The sequence below is a fragment of the Halictus rubicundus genome, chromosome 4 (genome assembly GCF_050948215.1).
Source record: "Halictus rubicundus isolate RS-2024b chromosome 4, iyHalRubi1_principal, whole genome shotgun sequence".
NCBI lineage: Eukaryota > Metazoa > Arthropoda > Insecta > Hymenoptera > Halictidae > Halictus > Halictus rubicundus.
Window position 1 is genome coordinate 9,687,906 of NC_135152.1, and position 23,372 is coordinate 9,711,277.

Sequence of the window (23,372 nt, forward strand, 5' to 3'; positions counted from 1 at the left end):
TTCTTTGAAGCGTCACCGATCGCGAGGAAATTTCCCCGCGCCGGTGCACAAGGTTTTCGCGTTCACGCGGATTAATAGCATGTTTCCGCTGTACATAGTAATACGTCAGCAATCCTCTGTTGAATAATATCGCATCGACCAGCGTATCGTATAATTCAGTCCCGAGTAGCACAAACAGACTATAGCCAACACGTTCATCAACGTGTCAATACGAATGGGAACGCCTACCCAATTAAATCATAATTTTGTTTTGTCTTTGCCGACTGACTTATTTACTTCCTCTGGAATAATCTGGAGAACTCGTCCGATCGTGAAAAAAAAATGATTTCGAGCGTATATTCCAGTATCTACACTTCCGTTGCCGCGCAACATACAATACGTCGCATCATTCTTATAAATATTGCGTCACCTAAATCCTAAAATGTCCCGTGGAGTTCTAGCTTGTATGCCGTCCTCTCATTTCTTCAACTTGGTTTGCTCCTTGGTGTTCGATTGGCGGAGAAAAATAAATAATTTGGGAAATCTTTCCTCGGAATGAGAATCTACAGCAAGGCGAGATAAATAAGCAAAATATCCTCTCGTACTCTTGTTTCTGGGACTTTAATCGGCTACGCATTTGGGACATAAGTAGAGAAAAGACTGTGCATAGAGTCACGGCGCAATCGTAAAGAAGTAAAAAATTGTGCGGTATGTAAAACGATGTGCAATATCCGCGAAAACCGTGTCAACGTGAACCGAGGAACGGGCGAGGAAAATACCTAAAACGGTCGTATGCCAGTCTGCAACAGAAGTAGCAAAAAGTGGTGACTGACGAAACGGCGATACGCTATGGGAGAGCTATTCCTCTTTGTATGAAAACGGCGCTAATTGCCTAATTAAATTTGCCCCTACCAACCGGAGGTTCTGCAAGAAAGGCTCGTTTTGCATGTAACTCGAAAGTAAACCTTCGAGTCCGAGCATAAAATGCTGTCGCGACGAAGACTAATTGTGAACACAAATAAAGCTTCGGGAAAGGAGCAAGTGTACGTACTTAGAGAAGTATGAATAATTTACGTTCAACGGAACGATTGTTTCCGAGTCATTCTCAGAATGCTGGGATCTTTGCGAAACTGGTCGCGATCCGGATTTTTGTTTCGTCAACCGGTCTCGCGATAATTTTAACATGCTCGGAACGATAGACTAGGCTCGCGAAAAGCGTAGCTAGAATTCCGGATGGTTTCTTGAACCAGTTCGGAATCAAGGATCATTTCCGCGAGACTCAAGGCCTGCCAATTCGGGAAACCTGTCGCACAATGACCGCACAATGGGGTATCAAAGGCCACATAAATGGCATGTATATATGTAGACGTCGCCCTCTTTTGCTTTTTCGTCTCGGCAGCTATTTTTTTCTACCTCTTTATACCGGTTGTTAAAGGATCCGCGACACGACCATGGCCATTTCATCAGCATATTTTTCGACTTTAGTTTAATTGCCGTTTGTACGAGTGATTTATGCTCATTGACACCGTCCGAAGGTAATGCGTCCAAAAGAATGAGATATACCATCTCGAGTCCGCGCGATAAACTCGAAAAAAAAAACGACAGTTTCGTTGTTCAAGTTGGTGGAGAAAAAAAATGCAGCCTTCTTCAGCTTTTAACGCACCTTGAAGCGATAGAAGACCAGATGTTGTTCCGCTCGGAATTTTATGCGTTTTCTTGTGTTTGGAGAATGACCGATAAATCCTGAGAACTTAACAAGGATTGTAAACTGCGGATTTTTCGATCATGTGTCTGCGGATTAATTGCTTATCTGGACCTGTACGTTGAAGTTCGTTAAACTTTTTCCGCATTTATGAAGCGAGGAATGAAGAGTTTTTTCCATTGTTAATTCCAGATCGTATAGATTACAATGTTATTTATCCAGATTCGTGGCGATGAATCGTCGAGACACGACGGAAGACTTGCAAAAATTATCTCCCCGTGGCATCGGTTAAAGTCTGTTGATGAATGAATGTTTTTCGAATGCACATCGGAACGTTCAGCAGTGATCGATGAATATTTATATTCAAGGGGTTCTTCCATATTAGAAATGCCCGCCTGATTAGCATAACCTCTCGTCATTGCCACTTCGGACACCCTGTTAATATTCCACACCAGCTTTCGAATTCTTCCTGTTTTCCATGTTTTTTTACTGGCGGACCACCACTTGTGGTGCGTATTAGATTGATTGAGTCACAAATTTCGGTTGGATCCGTAAAATCGACGCGGGCGAGCTATTTTATTGAGGGATTACACGACGTTGCAGCTTCTGTTTCCTCGAATCGATTTCTCGATTCTTTCTGGTTGCCCTTAAATGCCCCGCCATCTTCCTCGTCAGGTGATTTTTTTTTAAGGAAGAAGATCGAATTAAAATCCTGTAGTTTAACCCTTTAGATATGTTTCTGTGAAATCTTAAATCAGATTTCGTAATATTTTCAAAGTCATTGACAATTGACGACTGGGTGTGTAGTTTTTCCGAGCTCCAGTTTCTGTTTTTATGCGATATTGTCTTATGCGTGACGCCAATTATTATTTTATTGTTATGCGAATATATTAACCCTGGTAAGACCGAAGGCTGAAAGAGATTTTCCACGAACCTAATCATTTATTCTCGACTTTATTATTTATTATCGACATTTATTATCTTCCCGTTTTTCTCCAGAAGGTCAAAAGTAACTGCACGCAATGTAAAACACGCATAATTGTTAAATCAATAATTTGACTTACTAAAGATTTATGCAAACCATGCTGTCGAACGAGCAGGCTCGTCAGAGAACTATAAACGCATTTACAGTCGTCGATTGACGCCATTCTCTCCTTGTCAACACAATGTCCAAGAAGAAACGACGCAGAGCAATCGTCGTACGATCACAATAATCACACGATGTAGAATAAAAATTATATGTTAGCCGTGTTATTCTTTGTCGTGTTCTGCGTAGAATTCTCAGAAAATTAGTAGCACTGTTTTCCGGATATGTATGCAAACAGGATCAATCCGTAGAAACTGATCCCATTAGAAGCTTATTAATCGCCTTCTTTCAGGAAGGAAAACATTACATCTGTATGCATCATTGAGATGTCGATCTTTCCAAGTTTCATTCTATAAACGCATAAAAATCCATTATAGCGGTCTAATTAATCAACTGTAATACATTGTGCGTCAGACATTTGTATTGAAACCCCTAAAAAAAAAAAAAAAATACTGAGATAGATTAATTAGTTGAGGAATTTATAGAAATGAATAGTCAGACAAATTTTAATTGTTCTACAATTTTTCTTGACCTCGCAGCACTTTATCAGTCTCAACCATAATAGGCCAATTAATTTTGCCGTTCTGCAGCACTGCGTGAATCCTCTAGGGAATGTTAGACTCGACTAAACAAATTTTTTATGCTTGGTCATCTTAAGAGGGGTTCCCCAATCAGGAGTAAAGATTGTATTTGCTCTTTCTGTTCGGTGTTGCCGTCTGTGTAATTTTGTTAGCTCGGACCCTAAGATTATTTGTTGTTAACCGACGTTCTGGTTGGCGTCGTCGTATCATCCCCCCGCCCTACCCCCACGTGACCTTCCTCTCGAAGACCCGATGGCCTCTAAAAGCTCATCGAGGACGTTGGTCATTGCACTGAGTTGCTCGAGGCTTGTGGTTGGTTGTTTTGTGCTCGTAACGTTAATTGGATCGCCTTTGCCTGTGATCAGACTGCCTAATCCACCAAGTTTCATTTTACTCGGCCCACTCAATCGAAAGAAAGAAAAGAAATCGAAAGAAGGAAGTGACAAATGACAGAAAAGTTCTAATCGCTGTGAAAGAAATCGTAGTCTAATGCAGTCGGTTAATAAACAATTTTCTAAAGATTGAGCATTGTAATTGAAGACAAGATAAGAGTGAAATGTACAGTCGGTTAATAGACAATTTTCTAAAGATTGAGCATTGGAATTGAAGACAAGATAAGAGTGAAATATGTTCTTCTTGCGAAACAAAGATAAAAGAAATCGTATTCGAAGCACAATGCTCTCTATTAACCCTGCGGATTTTGTTTAACGAACTTCGACTGATCTCTGTTCTGCGCGGCATTCCGATACGACGATCTTACCCCGCCACGGGGATAATTACAACAAAGGCTAAGGACCTGCATTCTAGTGCATCCACGGTAACGGTTCTGTCTTTAATCCGCTGTACTAGAGTAATGGTTCTTAACCAGAAGGCGATTAAGTATGGCAGAAGTTAACCTGCCGGGGCAACGGCCTGGGTTTTGATCCAGAAGTGGATCGTGTTTCCGATGGATCTTGTGAAATGTTGAGTTCCTTGCGTGTGCCTAAGTGGAACGTCGCTCGATCGAACAGAAACGTATAAATTTACGATCTAGAACAGCACCGAATAATGAATAGGTTGCTCCTTCCTTCGAGAATAAATTATTGCTGGCAAACGCACCGATCAACCAATAAGACAAACTGAATCTCTGATTGAATCTCGAATTTTATTATCGAATAGTTTTTAAGCCTTATTCGGAGATGCTTTTTTCTTCTTTCTCTTTTTGGATACAAGTCGAAGAGAAAAAGATTGATCAAGCTTCGCAGAAGTTGGTACAGGCTGAATTTAAACATCAATTTTTCTCTTATCGATACCTTAACATCAAATCTCTAGGCCTGTGCCGGAGTCATTTCTGACCCACACCGATATTTCGCTACAGTTTCCTCTCGATATAAGACGATTGCTCGGGACCGGCTTTCGTCGTATTTCGGATGAACAAGAAGTAGAGGGGATAGAAATTTTCTTATTTCGGAATAAAAAGTCTTATATCGGAATAAGATTTTACATATTGACGGTCGCCTCGAGCTTATCCCCACCGCTACGGGTCGCGAATGACTCCGGCACAGCGTACGGAGGGTTAATTGCTGCGAAGGGCAACCAGTACTTAATACTGCAGGTAATTCACAGTCCGGTTCGTAAATAAATCAACGAGTCATTAACTGTTATTGTTTTGTACACCTTTTCGCGAAACGTACTTATTTTTCGCATCACTGACTCATCCCTCAATCTTTAACTGGTATACTGAGACCTCTCATGACCTCAACACAATTTCTATACGCTAACTGTCGTTACTGTATTGTACCATAATTGCAAATATCAAGTTTTTTTTAACTGCTTTAAAACATTTGGATTGTTTAGTTTTGAATGACGTAGTTAAAGGTGTCCGAGAAAATATATACAGAATTTTAGGAAGCTTTAGTATCACTCGAGGGCTAAGTACAACAGTAGCAAAATTCTATATGAATAAGTTGAATGAATTTTGGAAACATTTCGTGATCAACGCGTTGCTCATACGTAGAATTCCACGATCCAACACACGCATCGAGGTATATCAAATCAGTTAGTGATGTCTCATCCAGAGGTTTCCGTAGTGGAATTTCCAGTTACCCTGAATGAAGTTATAAACCGGAAACATGCGACACAAATCATGCGGGGGACAAAATTCTGGTTAAACGCGCCTCGTCACGCAATTTACTACGTACTTACAATTCTGACACTATCTCAATGATTGAAGGGATACAAATTAAATAATACGGAAACAGAGACACGTATTATAAATCTACGTCACCGTAGTGACACTCGATTTCGCTTAATAATCCAGGATAACCGAGACCTCCAGCCTCCGTAACGTTTTTTTTTGTCTAAATCATCAAGAATGATGCGCCACATCTCGCCACTTCCCGATACCGAAACTATTTCCTCCGCCTGGCAATCTGTATTCTTTTCTTGAATTTTGGAATGCTCGAAACGGGAAAGTGTAATTTCACTTGCGCACGCGATGTTCGAGTTTGATATAGGAATTTCTGCATTGGAATATGTTTTAATTCGATCCCTGACACCCTGACCTCGTTCCGGGATTTCTATCCGAAACTGAGAAAGTCGTCTAAAAACTGGTTTGATTCGAGATAGTTCGGAAAAGGTGGATATCCAAATTATCCTGGATATTCGAACATTTTGTGTGACTATTGCAACAGATTGTGCAACTGTCTGTACAAAAAAATTGCAAGAATTTGTTTAGATAAAGTACAAGGTTGATTGATAGTTTAATATAGCTTCATTCTATCTTTGGCTTGCTGAAGTTGTTACTGAAGATAATGAAGTTTTATTGCGAGGATTGCTTCCGGTAGATGGTTAGTAACAATGTGGATTTGTACAATATTGAAGACGTTGTTTATAGATCTTGGATCACCAGTGCAGATTTAAAGATGCATTTTACACGATCCAAACGAACAACTCAGCGGAAAACTCAAAACATCTTTGCACTTTCAATTGTTATGACTACACTATTAATCTTTATGCATTTGTAGCATCTAAAAGTTACTTCCCTCATATTAGTTCTCGTAAAAATAAGTATACGTTGGGAATTACAGCATTTTTTATTGCCTCGTGTCAAGATTTCAATTTAAAGAGACTATTTTGTTTGTTTACTGCTTATACAACAGGAAGATCCCGCATAATTCAATTTAGCTTAATATTCAGCACAATTCAGAGTAGTACAAGCTCTGTAGTATTAACGGGATATAAATCCACAATTTGCATTACATCGTAATTTATATTATAATTCAGTTTTGGAAGCCAACAACGTAAGCATCTCGATAAGCAAATCGCTTAAACATTGAACGACAAGAATTAGCATTTTACTCAAACTCATAAATTCGCCTAAATCTACATTTTCCTAGGAGAAGGTAGAAAAAATTGTCAAGGATTATAAAAATGTCGACGGAAGAGCGAGTCATTTTGAAAAGTGTACATGTGCGGGAATCTGAGGGTGAACCATGGATGAATCTTGGAAATTGTCGATCGGAATGCATGAATATTAATGTGATTTATGTTACTAGGAATAGTCGACAAGTTAGGCGGTTGAAGACAGTTTCCGATGTTTAACTGAAAGAATTTTTCAATTTCCAGCATCCTTGAACCTAAGATCATTTACTACCGGAATCGTTATCACCAATTCGATAACGGCGTATCTAAAACATAGTTCACTCTTTGTCTAGGTTCACAGTGAAAATAGGACGGGTCTAGGTCAGATTGTAGGTTAACTACACTACTTTTTCACATACGATATTTTACATAAGTTCGTAGAGTGCGGAAAGCAACACATGTTTACATTTACATTTTGTCTCCTTATGTAATATCACGTGTAACATAATAACATAAATCATTTCTTTTGCGAATACAGAGCATTATCAAAATTTTGTTGTTTGGTCGTCAAAATTTTATGCGTTCATATCGGTAGAGATTTTTCAGTGGTATCCAGCACGCTGATGCTGTCGAAGCTTTGAGAAAACATATTTGTAATAAAATGATGTACATACATAGAAAGTATATAAATCTGCAATGCATTCATTATACGAGCTCTTCTAAAAATCAATTAAAGATGAAAGATCATACCATATTAAAAATAAACTGTTATTCATAGATGCATAAAATCCGCAGTCTATCACTAAATTCGATATCATAATACATTTAAATGCGTTCAAACTAATCTCACCTGCTTCGAGATTATTTCGATATAAATCACTTATTTCCGTACATGTGTATTTATATATGTACACATGTTATTTCATAACTTCTTATCACTTTTCAATAATTTGCTTTTTTATCTACAAATAATTATGCTTTCATTTCATGTCTGAGCGTTTTGGGCTTTTATCGAATACAAAATTTCCAGAATTTTAGTAAGTCTTAAACTATTTTCATACATGTCTTTTCTTAGTGGTTTTTGAAAAATTAACGACTGACAACTGAGAACTGCCCAATAAGTTTTACAAAAATAACATAATAATTTCTGTCGTTACTTTTAAAAAACGGTTCAGCTCCTTTTTGACATAATATAGCGACTAAATCATTTATTCTGATATAAGGCGACGCTTCTTCTTCTTCATCCGAAATACGACGAAAGCCGGTCCCGAGTCATCGTCTTATATCGCACGAAAACTGTAGCGAAATATCGGGGTGGGGCAAAAATGACTCCGGGCTCATAGGCCTGGTACATAGTGTTAGCAGTATGTTGATTAGTATGATATCGAAGAAAATGTCCGCACAACTAACCGGCAGGGAAGGTAATTTACAAATGCACTAATTAAATTCTTTGATCGCGTTCATAAACGATTTAACACGGTTCGCGCAGAGTCGGTGAAAATCAAGCGGCGTTTGCTTTCGTTAACAACGAATTTAAAATGCGTTGGTCGCGAGGTTGTTTATCTTCCTTGAAATAATCGCTGCCAGTGAACTCGGTTCACCTCAGAGGCGACTCGTTTCTTTTTATTTGTGCTACATCGCCAACCGAGGCGTACTTCAGGTTCCTCCGCAACGGTCTATTAGATGTGTGGCAAACAACAATGTTTGAAACAGAAATATTTTTCGTTCGTCGTGAAATAAAAATGTACACCTACAATTTGCGGAACTTCTACGAATTCGTGCGACTCTCTGGACTTGAACAATTCTTTTTCTACGATTGTTTCGATGTGACTTTCACCAGAATCTTCCCAAAGTTCGTCTGCGATTTCACTACGAAATTGTCAAATTTCAAAAATTACGATCATTTTCATGTTCCGCTTTTGCAGACAACTTTCAAAATAGAAATAATAAATAAAAGTGCAGTTGCATAAAATTCCGCTGTACTTTGCGTTCCATTGTTTTTCCGAAAACCTCGGATCATCAGTGGACGCAGTTATCTCCCGCGTAAGATCTAAAATAATCCGAAGATCCGCAGCCCACTCGTGCCAGTCACTAATGCGAAAAACAGAGATTTGCGGTCGTTCGCAAAAATCTTCCACTCGAGCACAGCTATTTTTGCAGACGAGGTACAGGATGCGGGGCAACAGTTTTGCAAATCGTTTCGGTTGTTTTTTCAGCTCTGCCCACGTCCTCGTTCCGCACCTCGACCGACGACACAGAGAGATCCAAACCCTTTTCCTTCTTTTCTCTCGTTTTATCCGGAGATGCGAACAGTGCCGGTGATTTTTACGAAAGCGCGATTGCAAAATGTCACGGGCTACGTACATGTATACGCGTAAACGACGGGTCGATCGCGATATGCAAATCGAGGTGGTCACGGAGACCAATCGCAGTTTCCTGTTACCGAGGTCCGCTTGGAAAAGTAAGAGTTCCCAGCCATTAGTAACGATGGGACCTGGTGATCTTCCACCGCAGACCTTTTTCTCTTATTCGGTCCCGGTTTCTTCTGTGTTTCACCTTCGCTCGGTTCTGCGAAGACTCGCGGGACACGCCTAACGAGTCCATGGACTCTAATAAATGATACGGGACTTTGGCATAATGCTTCCTTGCCGACGGGACATTAATAACAACGTCCTCCCAGTGAATATTACATAGAACTTCTCTTCGGGGATTAGCTCTGATCGAAATGTTCTTTTTGCGATCTCGATTCTGGATTTAACCCTTGCATGGCGAAATTTGGATTGTTTTCTCCTTTCAAAATTGAAGGAGTGTGTCCTAGGATAAACATGAATCGAAACAGAATAGGTTTTTGATTTCCTAAAGAGCGAAGTACTACATTGGTTAAAAAGCAATAATCTTTTTAAGTAAATATGAAAACCGTCTGCAATATTGCTCGATACTTGAATCGCTAGGGATTTGGATCCATTTTGATCCATGGTTAAATCATTAGCTGTTCATTTATAAACTTTCTGAGCAGTCACGAGGATCGTTTTAAGAAATTTATTGCCGGTCATTAACAAAGAAAATTGTGAAGCTCACAATCTCGAATGCAATTCCTGTTAATAGAAATAAAAGTTGGTTTGTCGATGTCAATAGACTCCTTTGTTGACATTGGTGACCTACGTCTGATTGATACGATCCAGAAGAATACAATTATCATTTCTCGCTTTAAATGTCGAAGGGGTGAGACACGGGATCACGTTTTATGTCCCGTGCGTGTGAGGAGACGCCCACCTACTGAATTAATGGAGATAATGAACTCGTTAAGTACATCGGAATTCTCTATTTCTCGCAATAAAATAACAATACGTGAATAATAACGCTGTCTAAACTCGGGGCGCTGCCCTCCTTTAAAACCGAAGGGGAGCGAGGATGAATCAAAATAGAGTAGGCTTTTGTTTTTCTAAAGAGTTAATGAACTTTCAGTATAATCGCAAAAGTGATAGATAGAATGTTATTGTTGTAGGCGAGAATTGCAATTAACATCACCGCGCTGCAGAGTTTTGTTATCCTAAAGAGTTAATGAACTTTTAACGGAAATGTGATAACGATAAGTAGAATATAATTTTCGTAGGTGGAAATTAGCGATTAACGCCTTGTTGACGTCAGAAAACTGTTAACCCTTTGCACTCGAAGCTATTTTAACTCCAAAACGAAACATTTCTTCCGACCTAGAATATTTCCCTTCTATATATTTTTTTTCATGTTGTACATACGAAAATGGTGCAGTTTACTCGTACAATAGTGAAGTGTTTAGTAGTTTATTAAATGCAAACAAATTTAATAATGTAAAAAATACTTTGAATAATGATACAGCAATTTTTAGTGGCGTCTTACAGTCGCCATTCGAGTGCTAAGGGTTAACAATATACTTTGACATTTGAATGGCACGGTCTGGGGCCATTTTGATCCAGCATTTCACAGGCATCGTCCAACTACAGTGTTTACTCGATATATGTCCAAAACCCGGGTCTGACCGGGGACATATATCTTTAATTGTAATATTTAATGAGGCCGTTGGTGGTAAACTAGCTTGACATGCCTGCTCTAAACTATAGAATCATCGAAAGCATCCAGTTTCCAAGTGTCAAGAAAGTAAACATTCATCGCTTCGCGAAGTACTATCTTTTTCTAACGGTACGTCACGTGAGATTATCACTGTATTTAATACACACCAATTTGTTCATCATGTGCACACGCTATTACACAAGAAAAACTTTGTTTTCATCCTAGACAAACTGGTGCAGTCCCCGATCAATCAAAAAAAAAAGGGGGGATCGGTTAGGAAAAACTGAGAACAAGACGCGCACGGTATACTTTGTGGGCTAAACAAGCGTCACGCAAATGTCGCAACTCGTTAGAGAACCATTACAAGAATTATAATTGACGTGTATACAGTATATTGCGTAGAAGACACTCGCATAATGCATGAATTCGTAATATCGTCCGCAATCCTGCTAAACTGTTTCTACTAGTTTGTTGCATCCGGTGACAGTCGTGTACAGCGAAACCGATTGCTAATTGTAAACGGTTACGTAACAGCTTTTGTAAAATAGCCACAGCTCGAAAAAAAGTGGATCGTGTAGCTGAGGTAACGTAATAGTCATCCGGCGAACCTTTGAACTGTCATCAGTTACTTTTTGTTGCATAGTGGAAACATCGAGATATGGTCAGACATGTCGATCACACACCTGCTGCTCGAGCGTAGATTTTCTCGAAAACAATGCCGTGTACGACTGTGTTTTGTGCTGCTTAAACGATCCACATGTCGATTAGGGTATATAGAACAGAAGAATGAAATTTGTTGCAGTTCCGATTACTCTAGTTGACCTGAAAAAGAGCGTGGTCGATTGTAATGTAAGACGCGGCACCGTCGAATCGGATTTATCGGCCAATAAATAGCTTTCGGACAGTCCGAGAACAACTACACGCTTGTTTGATTATGTGATGCGTTGTTGTGGCTAATGAAGTGTTAAAGAAACCGAGAGATAACCGTCCTCCTGCTACAACTTGCTGTGCCGTTTACAAAGTTTATCACGACTTCTATGCCCTGACAAGTAGTTCATTCAATGACGGCTTTTGGCCGATAGTTGTCCGAAGTTCACGGCTCGCGAAATGCGCTCGAACGATATCGCATTGGTTTTAGTACAAGGAAGAATAATCGAAATACTCATTAATCCGTCGCAGAAAGTTTATTTATTTAATCACAATTTAATGCGTTTCACGTTCATATCGGAGACAAATGTGAAAATACTTTTTGCCGAAGACAGCTTGTAAAACGTAATTAATGAGGTACTAATTAAAGACTAATTAACTCCTGAGCTCATGTTTAGCTCAGAGTTCATGTTGCCTACAATTATTTTAATCGCGTACGATCATTTCGAATTTATGCAGGTTCTTGATAAACATTGCTAGCAGACACTGTTTTGTCAAGTCATATTCATCTATTTTTTTCATGGATTCATTTAATTATACAGTAATGAACTGTTTCTTATCGAAACGTCGAAGACATCCTAATTGATTTGTCGATTTTCTGTCAATAGATCAACATGCTAACGAAAACAATTGCACAGTGCCCGTGGGGACAATCAACGAATAAAATTCGTTGTAACGAAACATAATATTTCCCATTGAAATATTAGGGAGACCCATAAGTAATCAATTATTTTGAAATCTAAAACAAACTTTGTAGTAAATTCAAGTTTTTATTTCTTAATTTATTATATAATCTCCATCATTATCAAGGACAGTTTGCCATCTTTCCTGCAAATTTTCAATCCCCCTCTTATAGAAATCCAGGATTCGTCAAGCAAAATATGACTCAAGGTGCCTCCTTGCATCTTCTACTGAATGTTTTAATTCTTAAATAATGCTCCAGAGATCTGAAAAGATGATAGTCAGAGGGAACAATATCCGGTGAGTACGGGGGGTGCAGTAAAACTTCCCATTGCAATTCTTTGATTTTTTCCTGAGTGAGTTTCGCCGTTTGGGGCCGGGCATTGTCAATTTGCAGTATTACACCTTTTCTCTGGACTAAAGATGTCCTCTTTTTCAATAGTTCTGAATACAGCCGTTGTAATTGCTGACAATACAACTCAGCAGTAACTGTTTCACCAGGTTTCAACAACTCAAAGTGAATTATGCCACGACGGTCCCACCAAATGCACAGTAACACCTTTCTAAGTGATGGGCTAGGTTTAGGAGTTGATATTGCGATTTGATTTGCAGAAAGCCATTGCTTGGAACGCTTCATGTTATCATAAAGAATCCATTTTTCATCTCCGGTAACGATTCTGCGAAGAAATGGATCTCTATGAAATCTGGATAGCAATGAAGTGCAAATTGATCGACGAATATTTTTGTTGGTCGCAGATAATTGATGGGGTACACATATTCCTTGCCTATATGCCTTTCCCATTTCGTATAGGTGCCTTTGTGTAGTTGACCATGTGGACCCAAGGCTCCTCGATAATTCTTGTATACTTAATTTTGGATCAGCTTCCGGTAGAGATTTTAGGGTGTCATTCTCAAATTCAACTGGTCGTCTACTTCGAGGCCTGTCAAAGAGATCATAATTACCCAGCAGCAAACCTTCTGAAACAACGCTGACACTTGTTGACCTTCAATACATCTCCATAAACATCGCAAATTTTCTTTGTTTTCACCGTTGCATTAAATCCCGCATGAAAATGAAAAAGTATGCAATGACGAATACGATCCTTGGAATGTACGGACGCCGCCATTTTATTACAGGGTTGTAAAAAAAAATTATACTTTTTAGTGTTTCCCGAAAACTGTAAAAGAATACGTGTTTCCTCTTCAACGATCGGTACAGAACTAATGGCAAAACAAATTCTTTGCACATAATTGATTACTTATGGGTACCCCTAATACGTTTGTTTACCGCTACTGCCACTTCGAGGAGGCGCTAAAGGGAAAAATTCGAAATGGATCGCTCGACTAACTCCGTGGTACATAAATTCGAAAAATATCCATTAATTCCTCGGAAAAACATTGTATTCGTTGTTCAACGGTGCAGATATCCGTAATATGCTCGGTGAATTGTAAATGGTAACGATTATCTCGACTTCGCGAGGCGATTTTCATCCACAGCGACGCAGAAAAAAGGTCTTCAATCATTTGTTACAATTTGCGTAACTAACGATTTCCGGTAATTTCCTGAGACGGGCACAATCCATATTTGTCCCCGGCGGCATCTCCGTCGGCAAACATGGCCGCGCGAACGACGCGGCGCGGCGTGCCGAGGTATGTCGAGGTTGCAGCCGTGAATATTCGCCGGAAGGACTGCAATTTCATTTTTTCTTTTTTTTCGGGGACATATACGTACGAACGGTGCGCGTACGTTGCGAAATAGAGTCGTTTGCACACACAATACGCGACATTCGGTTACCAACCGGTTATCGTTCTGGAAATTACTTAACGACGCGGCTCAGGTAAATTGTTCGCCATAAGAAGGCCAATTACATCGCGCACAATACAACGATCGCCGCCACAGGTTTGCTTCTTATTGCGACAGACAAACGGAAAATCGGGCAACGAAAATCGAATTGATTTTCTAGGCTGCCATGCAAACTAACACATGGGTTTATAAACATTTATGGAACGTGCGAAAAGCAAACTGCAAGAAAAAAGAACGAGCAATCAACAACATTTTTATTTCATTTTCTTTTCAATTTTTATTAATCTATTTACTTTTTTGTTATCCACGCTTCACTGTTACGGTAGAACCTCGTCTATTCGAACACGCCGGGGTACAAAGCCGTTCGCATAACAGAGGCTCCCTAACTAGTCCCACCTCCGGCTCTTATTTGTTCCGATAGCAGAGATCGACGTTCAGATAATAGACAAGTTTGTTGTTTTCGTACATAAAGGTTGTGCGACTGTCTGTGACAGTCCATGTTTTCTCCTTTGTTAGAATTGACTGATTTGTTCGAATAAAAGAGGTTGTACCGTCTCCTCAAATTATAATAAAAACATGAAAGGAAGAGCGTGCACGTTTGTCTTAAACGAGAAATGAAGTACCAGACTATTTCAGTTCCCTGTTCGGAAGGTCACAAATTCAGTCTTTAATTAAAAGAACACTGAAGGGTAACGAAATCGTAAAAATAGAATCAGGTGAAGAAAGGAAAATTGCTTTTGACGGTATCCAACTGTATAATGAAAATGCGGAGACCGTGAGTCACATAACTGGGAGGAGCTATACGCCAATGGAGTTCCTAATGGAAAAATTCCGTCTTTATGGTTGTACACAGGTTCAGGAATTCAATGAAAACGTAAACAATCGTGACCGAGAAATTGTACCGATTCTCTTTGTGCTGCAGTACCGACGGGATTATTTATACAAATGTATCGAGCGATGCGCTTGGATTTTATGTAAATAAAAAAAATTTCATTCATCTTCTTTGAACGATACAAAACTGATTAAACACAAAAATAATCTTCAAAAGTATCTTCATAGTCCGGCGGTGGTTGATTTATTGTTAATGTATGATACCTGATTTTCCATAGATAGTATTAAATTTCATATTTGCATGTTATAATAACACGAACAGTTCTCACATAGTATGAAGTGCAGTGTTAATTGATATCTCTGATTACTCTGCAATTATTTGTCCATTCAGACGCATTCAAGGAAATAATTAATAGCGCGGGAAAACGGAGTTGTTACCGCGAGCAACTATGTATGTCGGCGCAATTATGTTGTCTAGTCCCTTGTTTGAAGCTAAGCGACAGGAAAATAACACTAAAGCATGTAGGAAAAGAAATCTTCTTGTGTTTCTGTGAAAGTAGGGCGCCTGTCACTGTGAAAAATTTTATAATTGTTCAGCGGACAATGTGCATCAATCTGTCGCTATTAGAACCGAACGGGAATAAGAGTAAAATTTTATTTTCTTGACTAATTGGACATAGTAAACGATAAATAACACGATACAGTAATAAATAGACCAATAAAGAAAAAGTATCATGCACTTCAACTTTTATAAAAAATGTTCAGAAAAAGAAAGAGATTTGTTTCGAATCTTTGCGTCCTGAGATTAATGAACAAATTCTTTTTTTCGCATGAAGGCCGGCACTCTGGTAATAAATTCTGTGTATCTCTCTTTTCCGCCATCACTTTTTACCGTCATTTGCAGTAATAAGCATCAAGGAATTTGTTTACTGCTCTCCTCACGTCACGAATTTTATTCTCAAAAACACAAAAAAAAAAAAAACGAATTACGGAGCTTCAATCATCATTCCCATGTGTTAACAAGGTAATTATGATCATCGCTGATCAAACGTCAAACGAAAAATTACAAATGTTCGCTACATTTTCAGAATTGCTCATTATTCATAGACGCACCAGTTCCATTCATAAATTTTAATGAGTCAGCATTAAAAATTGACGCATGTAGCATAAATCGATTACGACTTTACGCGATCTCACGATGTTTAATCGGCGTCGCACAGCCATCGATACCGATCTACGTTTCTGCGCCTCGGGAGAAAAATCGGTTACTTACAAATCAATTTCGGTAATTTCGCGTGGTACAACATCCTCGACTTCCGGCGTCTTCGAGTGGAAGATGAATACCGATCACGGTCGCACGATGCCGAGCAAAGAATTCGAAACGGTCCCGAATGATCGGAAACGTGGTTCGACGATTTCTACGACGGTTCAGATGCAGATCCGGACGTCTTCGTCGACGACCGTCCGTGCACTGAACGCGGCGTGTTCGTCGTAATTCGTTGTAAATCTGTTTCCTTTCATTCTTTTTTCCCCGAACGGGTCTGAAATCGCCGGGACGATAACCAGTTGCCACTAGGAACAGATAAGAAAGTTGGATTGTTCGTCTAAAGACTGCCGTACCGGCTATCTATCAGTCGACGTACGACGCGCGTGGAGATACAGCTCGGCTCCTTCGTTTGACTAACGCTAGCATAAACGATCCATGTTTGAGGAGATTTTTTCTGGTATACAGGGTGTAAAGTAGATTGGGAGATTGACGTTCGGAACGAGATGGGTCGAAGTAGATCATTCTACGTTCTTATAAATTTTTATTGAAACCGTAAAGATACATTCGTGTGAAATCATTCGATCATTTATTCGACAGCATAGCAAAGCTTGAATTGAAAACAATGAATTCTTGTAATTTTTACAAGAAACTAGAAACAGATCATTTTGATCGGCTTTCATCTCTAGGCTTAAGAAACGATTGCATTGTTTTGCAGAACAACACGAAAGTGAAAAATATAATTCTTTTTTTCCGGCAGAAGTTCCCTTGTTGAGATATTCCAAGTTTATCGGAGAACAAATATTAATGCGATACTATCTAAAATTTGCCAAATTAGTATTTTACTATTTTCGTATTTTATATACATTTTTACTATACACCGGTACTAAACACTGAAAGTGTACTTTAGTTTGTACACTCAATGCATTTCTTTTTTTCCGTTAAAAAATGTTTCCCCATAACTTCTGTTTACATCTGAACATCTTATCGCTCCGATAATGTGTACATTGTCATACTTCCTAGAGCGGTGTTTAATAACCTGATAACAGCATTAAGGGAAAATATATCAAAATCAGATAATAGAGGCAACAGTTTAACGGTATAACTGCGAATGAGACTATAAATTCACCGGTGTCTATGATTTCAAATGCACGGTTTCTAACCAATTTATGCGCCAACCATAATTCATACCCACGGAATTCAAATGTCTTCCAGAAAATCTAGCAATAAATCTTTGCAAAAAAGTGGTGATTATTTTTGAGCGGTCCTGTATATCATCCTCCACGGGTGGAACCGAAAAACTCTAGAATTCCATAATCTGCATTTAAAAGTCAAGTAATACGCCATAACTGTCGTGGACTTGAAGATATCAAGGTCACCTTGACCTACTACGGAATGCGGTTCTTTTTCTCCGTATGCTGTTACACCTGCTGTAAAGACGATGTCGACGACCTGGTTGCGTAGTGACCCTATGCGTCCATAAACATCAACAGCTCGAAATGACGTGGGTTCGGTACAGTGGGAAAGACCGAAGGAACTTAACAAATTGGACTGACCTTAGTTTGTTAAGGCTAAGGTCATTCGGAGGTCATTGTACTGAATATTGACCATAAATAGTCAAATATTAGTTGGCCGAACTAGAACATAAATTTTTCTGATTGCGAGTCAGTAGAAAGTTAACGAATAGGGCTGTCTTAGGTTTGTTGGCAGCTGAGGTCGTTCAGGGGTCATTGTTCTGAACGTTGTCAATAAATAGCAAAAGTTTATGCGACCAGACCGGACTAGAAATTGTTCAGATTGTAAGTTTCAATAAGAAGTGTGCATTATTGTTTTATACTTTTCTAGTGTGATTAATTTCTATTGTAAAATCTTATTTTCTATTGTGAATTCGTGTACAAATTGCTTTTGCAAAGGGTATGACATCACGTCAGAAAGTATTGCGACCGTCCACCAGTTGTTGGAGTAAACTTCTGTATGGAGTTTGGAGAGTTATTTTTAAAATTGGGGAAGATACGTTTTATCTGTCGAAGTGAATTCGTTATTTAATTTAATTTCTTATTTAATTCAGTTGTGGTTATCGCGAGACAAAAGTGAAGAAATTTGTTACTGGTGGTATTTTTCGTTTTCATTGCACAAATATTGGCAGCGTATCTTACCAGAAGAAAAGAAGAATCAAAAGCGAATATGCTCGTTGCGATAACAGCTGTTTTCGAAAATGTAATTGGGGGAGACGTAACAAATGACCGAAAGTAAAAGGCAATTTAACTACATTCGATTGCAAAGTTTCCATGCTGTCAGATAGTGTACTAAATGGACTGTAATTTACGACTGATAGGAGGACAGAGTTTCGCGTCCTTGAAAAGGTACCCGTCGCTAAATCAACAAGGGGCACAATAACCTGCACGTTCGGCCCCACCTTTTGATTACCGATCTCGCCGCAACCCCATCGACCTATCTCAACGACCCAGCAAATTGAAGGCCATTAGGGTTCCTTGACCAGCGGGTTGGTTTCTTTTTTGTTGGTGAGGTACGGTGTGGGCAATCTGGAAATCCCTTGCATACCCAATGTTCAAGATAACCGCCATCGGAAAACATTTATATAGTCCTTTCGACGACGCTTTTTGTTTCTCTCAGGTGTGACCGTTCGCTACAGTCGCCCAATTCTTACCAACCCCCCTCCCACATCATACAGTCTTGTCCAGAAAACTGAATTTAACGTTTGCACCTCCGAAGAACCAAACTGCTGTCACGTGGGAAAATTTGATCTAATCCAGTGAGTATAAATCTTAAAAAATAATACATGAAGTATTAAGAAAGCAACCTTTGGTAGATTTTTTGACGATCAAGAACAAATATTACTTTAGTCTATGAGGTGAACCCTTGAACTACTAAACAGTTCAAGGGGTTAGGGGTTTCTAATATTTTACTGAATATCAAAGATGCACGTAACAATTAATTTGTATGCTAATTCCCAGAAGAGGGTTGTTTACTGGTATACTGATTACATCGTGATCGGCACTCTAATTTTCCAGAAGCTCTCTACAAAGTCGGTTCAGTGAGCTCTCCCGTGTAATCCTGATGCAAGGACCCACCTGCTGTCAGCTAATTCCAAGACACGATCAGAAGCACGGCGGTGCAATTACATGGCGAACAAGTGTGATTACTGCACTGATGAATGCGTCGGGAATCTTCCGCAGTTATGTTCGTCCATCCACGCGCTTGAACATCCGACAGCCAGCAGCGAATGTTCACGTGATCATTTTTTCAATGGTTGAATTCGGAACAAGTCGAGGAACAATTTAAATAATTGACGGATGAAGTAATTCGTAAAATACGAACACCATTGGCAGTCACAAATTATTCGTTTGCTATAAATAGCTTGCGAATGCCCGTGCAAATTCCTAGCTACGCGGACCGTTTTCTGCTGAAATAATTTATTGCGTTGGGTGAAGATCTTCTGTGACCTTCTGTGATCATTATAGTATTGATGTAGCATCCACTTAAATATTACACACTCGGATAAAATCATTTTTATCGAATGCTACTACGTAGTCAAATGGATTTTTCTGATCACACTAAAATAAAGATACTGTTTACCTTTCTGAGAACTTGTTTCCGCTTCATCAATTCTAGATAATTGCCAAAAGGAAATATTAAACGCAATATTAAGCTTTCCAACTGTATCAACCTTTCGGATTGCAAAATGGAGACAAAATAAAGATAGTTACCGTTAGCCCCGATTAAAATTTACTTTCACCCTTCTTGAAAATCAGCAAGAGAAATGCCGAGCACTGCGACGCAGTGCTCAAATTACGTCAATTACATCAGGATGCATCATGTTTCAATGCAACCGAGTGAGATGAATAATCCTGTCGCAGTAAACCGCAAAATTCTCCGAAACATCTTATTTATTTCTATTTTGTGGAACTGCACCGACTGGTTTGCGGCAGGTTACACGTTGTCGGCTTTGCTAGTTAATGCTTGAACATTGATATCTTGTAGCACAAGGCGCAAGTTATCCGGTATCCTTGCCGCAATTTCTGACTGCATTATCCAGGCGAAGAAGAAAAAAGGCCGGTGCTGAACGGTGTTTTTAAGCATTTGCCGGAGCGTTTCTAGCTGTAGCTGTTCATTAGCGATTGTCGACATTCTTAGGACGTGAAAGGGTCTCGGGCGTTGTCAATCCGGTTGCTTGACCGACGCCATACCGTTTCGGGTGTTAATCGCCACTGCTCTTTTTGGTCTTGCTCCACGTGGGACCAGCACTGACACCTTTTCTATCCTATAAAACAGAACGGACCATTTAAGTGTAATAATACTGAATCACATCCGTGGAATCTGCTTGGTCGGCGGTGCGTCACACTTTTACAGCCTACGCGCCAAAAATAGATAAATCATGCCAGTAACATAATGCTTTGAATAGCAAATACAGGACGGCATTCAGTAGCCACAATCACACTGTCAGAAGTGGTGCATTATTAGGTGGCAATGCCTAGTTATCAGTATGAAGAATACGCGATTTTTAGGAACTTTTTCTGATAAATTAATGTACCTCTTTTTTAAAGGAGTACCTTATTGAAAAGTGCGCGTGTTATTCAATTTGCAATGATTCCTCTGCTATGAAATTTTTCGGAATGCCCGAGTAACAATAGTTTAAAGAAAAGTTCATTTTTAACGGTCTGGTGAAACGTAACTTTTAAGAATTTTTTCTGGGCTTCTTTTTTAAATTAGCACCTCATTTAAAGGTGCATATATTGTTCAACTTGTAGCGATTTTTCTGTTCCGAAATCTTTGAAAATGTCCATGTAATAGTAATTTGAAGAGGAAATGCATTAGTTTTTTTTTTTAAATTCCTAGGAACTACGTTTTTATCAGACAGTATACTATGCTTGATCTTTTAAAGTCGGTGAAATTATATACTGTCGAATATAAAAATTCAGTCATCGACTGCTGCAATTAAAAAGTGAAATAAAAGCCGCTGTACAGTTTGTTAAATGCTGTGCAACGCGAAATTCCGTGTAATCTTATGAATTAAAATTGAGATGGCGAAAATGGACAGCTCAGAATTGTGGATATAAAAGAGCACAGAATTTTCAATCTACTTATAAATTAAAATTGAGATAGCAAAACTAAACAGTCTTGAATTGTGCATACAGAAGAGCACAGAATTTTGACTCTGCTACTGGATAAACATTGGGACAACAGAAAAGACTAGCTTAGGATTGCACCTTGTGGTATTGCGTGTTTTTGTCTGAGGGTAATTAGAATCAAATTGTAACCTAGTGTGGCGAGGATCGATTACAGAGCTGCTTCTGGGTTCTTCGGTATTTATCCCGTCACATTTGTCCGGTTTTTCTCCCATATAATCGGTCGCCTTTTTGCCATCTGTTATTGGATTTTTCCTACAATTCTCGATACTATTTCCTCTGCACTAGGCACGCATATAAGGTTGAATAGTTTTTTTTTCTGATCGATTATTATTACAGTTTTCTGTTGCGTTTTTCTTGAATTAATCGGCTGTGTCTGTCTTCTCTTCGGTATTTGCATCTTGTACTTCACGCTGGTGTTGCTTTATCTTCCTTTTGTCCTCGGCTGTTAACTTGACGCCTGTCGCATAGAACATACGGATCATATTTAAACATTCAATGATATTTCCAAGGATTTCTGTGTTCCGCTCGAAGGAGTCTCAAGGGATCGTATCAAACATGCTATAGCTGCTATGATTCTTCTACAAGTATTAACAAACATTGTAAGAATTTCAAAATTCGAAAAAATCGACCTACTAAGATGATTAAATCCCTAGAGAAAGAACTTTGTTTCATCGGATAAGGGCCCGAGATATCGGTCCCAGCGAAGGGAGCAAAATCACTGATTCGAATGAAAGTATCGCGATACTTACCCGCAAGGCATACTTGGCTATCGAAAGAGCAAACAGTCATGCACTCGTCTTCCTCCGAGTCTTCGTCCGCCTCCGCTTTCTTACGTTTTTTCGCCATTGCTTTGCTCCTGCTGCTCACGCTCTTTTTGCTTTCGGTTGTAATAGTATCCTTTGATTTCCCGTCAGCATCTTCCTCTTCTTCTTGTTTCGATTTGCCGTCTTGTGCCGTTTTCTTTGTTCTCTTTTTTCTTCTCCTACGCCTTCTCGGACATTTTTTCTTCAGTTGTTGCATCACGAGACACTCTTCAGAAGTGTTGACAAATGACGTGTTACTTGTCATGTATTAGCGCAAGAAGTTATTGTCATTATTCCAGGGAAGAAATATGGAAATTATGGATCTTACAATTAGTCGTGTCTGTTCTCTTCTATGATTTTATCCATATATAACACTATTTACAATTTAAAACAACTGCGCAGTGAAAGCGCTTGGAATGTATTTTTGTCAGAAAAGAAATGTATATTTTACAAACAAGTATAATAATGAAGGATATTACATTAGGTTAAGAACTGTATTTCAAGTAAGAACCGCATTCCATTATGTAAAAAGTGCGAAGAGAACAAAAAGTCTATAGACTGTACAACATTCAGTGCAATAAAAATCCTGTAGAGGGTCTAATAACCTTCCAATTAGAGGAGAATGTATATTTCAGTTTCATTTTGCTTTCAATAAAACGATTGAAGAGTTGTAAGAGTTTCTAACAAAATTAAAAAATCGACCGGAAAGGTTTGACAGAAGAAGAAGAAAAGGGGAAGTGTAATTTCTTTTTGGGATTTACTTGCACTCTCCATCATTGCCATGTCAAGATCCGGTATACTGGGCTTCAGACAGACCGTGTGCCGTGGGTTAAGAAGCAATTTCCTTACCTCCATCGAAGGTTTAATTTTCTGCAGCGCGAGCTCACTTAATGAAATAGGCTTCAGCACGTACAACGCCATTTTCTTTGGCCTTTTTCTTCTAACCCTCGCTTTCTTGCATTTACGGTGGCTGACCTTCGCCGGTTGCGGCTCACTATCAACGTCGATGCAGTCGACTACTTTTTTCGGCTTCGGTTTCTTTTTCTTCTCCTTCTTGTCACTCTGCTTCGACTTTTTCGCCTGCTCTATCTTCCATTGCTTGTACCTCCGACACTCTGGACGATGTATCATATTTCTTACAGAATTCTTACAACAATCTAATCTTTGAAATATG

General features: G+C 39.1%; 2 protein-coding genes across 2 annotated transcripts in view; both read right to left on the bottom strand.

Moving 5' to 3' along the window:
* The window catches only part of LOC143353359 (scavenger receptor class B member 1), a 48,318-nt gene extending 31,907 nt beyond the window's left edge, over positions 1 to 16,411 (bottom strand). The window contains exon 1 of the mRNA XM_076786618.1: positions 16,255 to 16,411. Coding sequence (XP_076642733.1) covers positions 16,255 to 16,288 — 34 coding nt within the window. The 5' untranslated portion in view covers positions 16,289 to 16,411. The remainder of the gene's footprint in view (positions 1 to 16,254) is intronic.
* A 5,343-nt stretch (positions 16,412 to 21,754) lies between these two features.
* LOC143353810 (uncharacterized) lies at positions 21,755 to 23,329 on the bottom strand. The gene is made up of 3 exons (XM_076787415.1): positions 22,960 to 23,329; positions 22,145 to 22,426; positions 21,755 to 21,852 (listed from the first exon to the last, which is right to left on the bottom strand). Exons 1-3 carry the CDS (start codon positions 23,327 to 23,329, stop codon positions 21,755 to 21,757), a joined length of 750 nt encoding a protein of 249 aa, XP_076643530.1.
* Between the last annotated feature and the right edge of the window lie 43 nt (positions 23,330 to 23,372).

What these genes read in the sequence shown, in the direction of transcription:
- LOC143353810 (XM_076787415.1), bottom strand. Translation starts at nt 23,329, where the DNA reads ATGATACATCGTCCAGAGTGTCGGAGGTACAAGCAATGGAAGATAGAG. An exon ending in GGCAATGATGGAGAGTGCAA is followed by an intron (nt 22,427 to 22,959) that starts GTAAATCCCAAA and finishes ACACTTCTGAAG; the next exon opens with AGTGTCTCGTGATGCAACAA. An exon ending in TAGCCAAGTATGCCTTGCGG is followed by an intron (nt 21,853 to 22,144) that starts GTAAGTATCGCG and finishes TCTATGCGACAG; the next exon opens with GCGTCAAGTTAACAGCCGAG.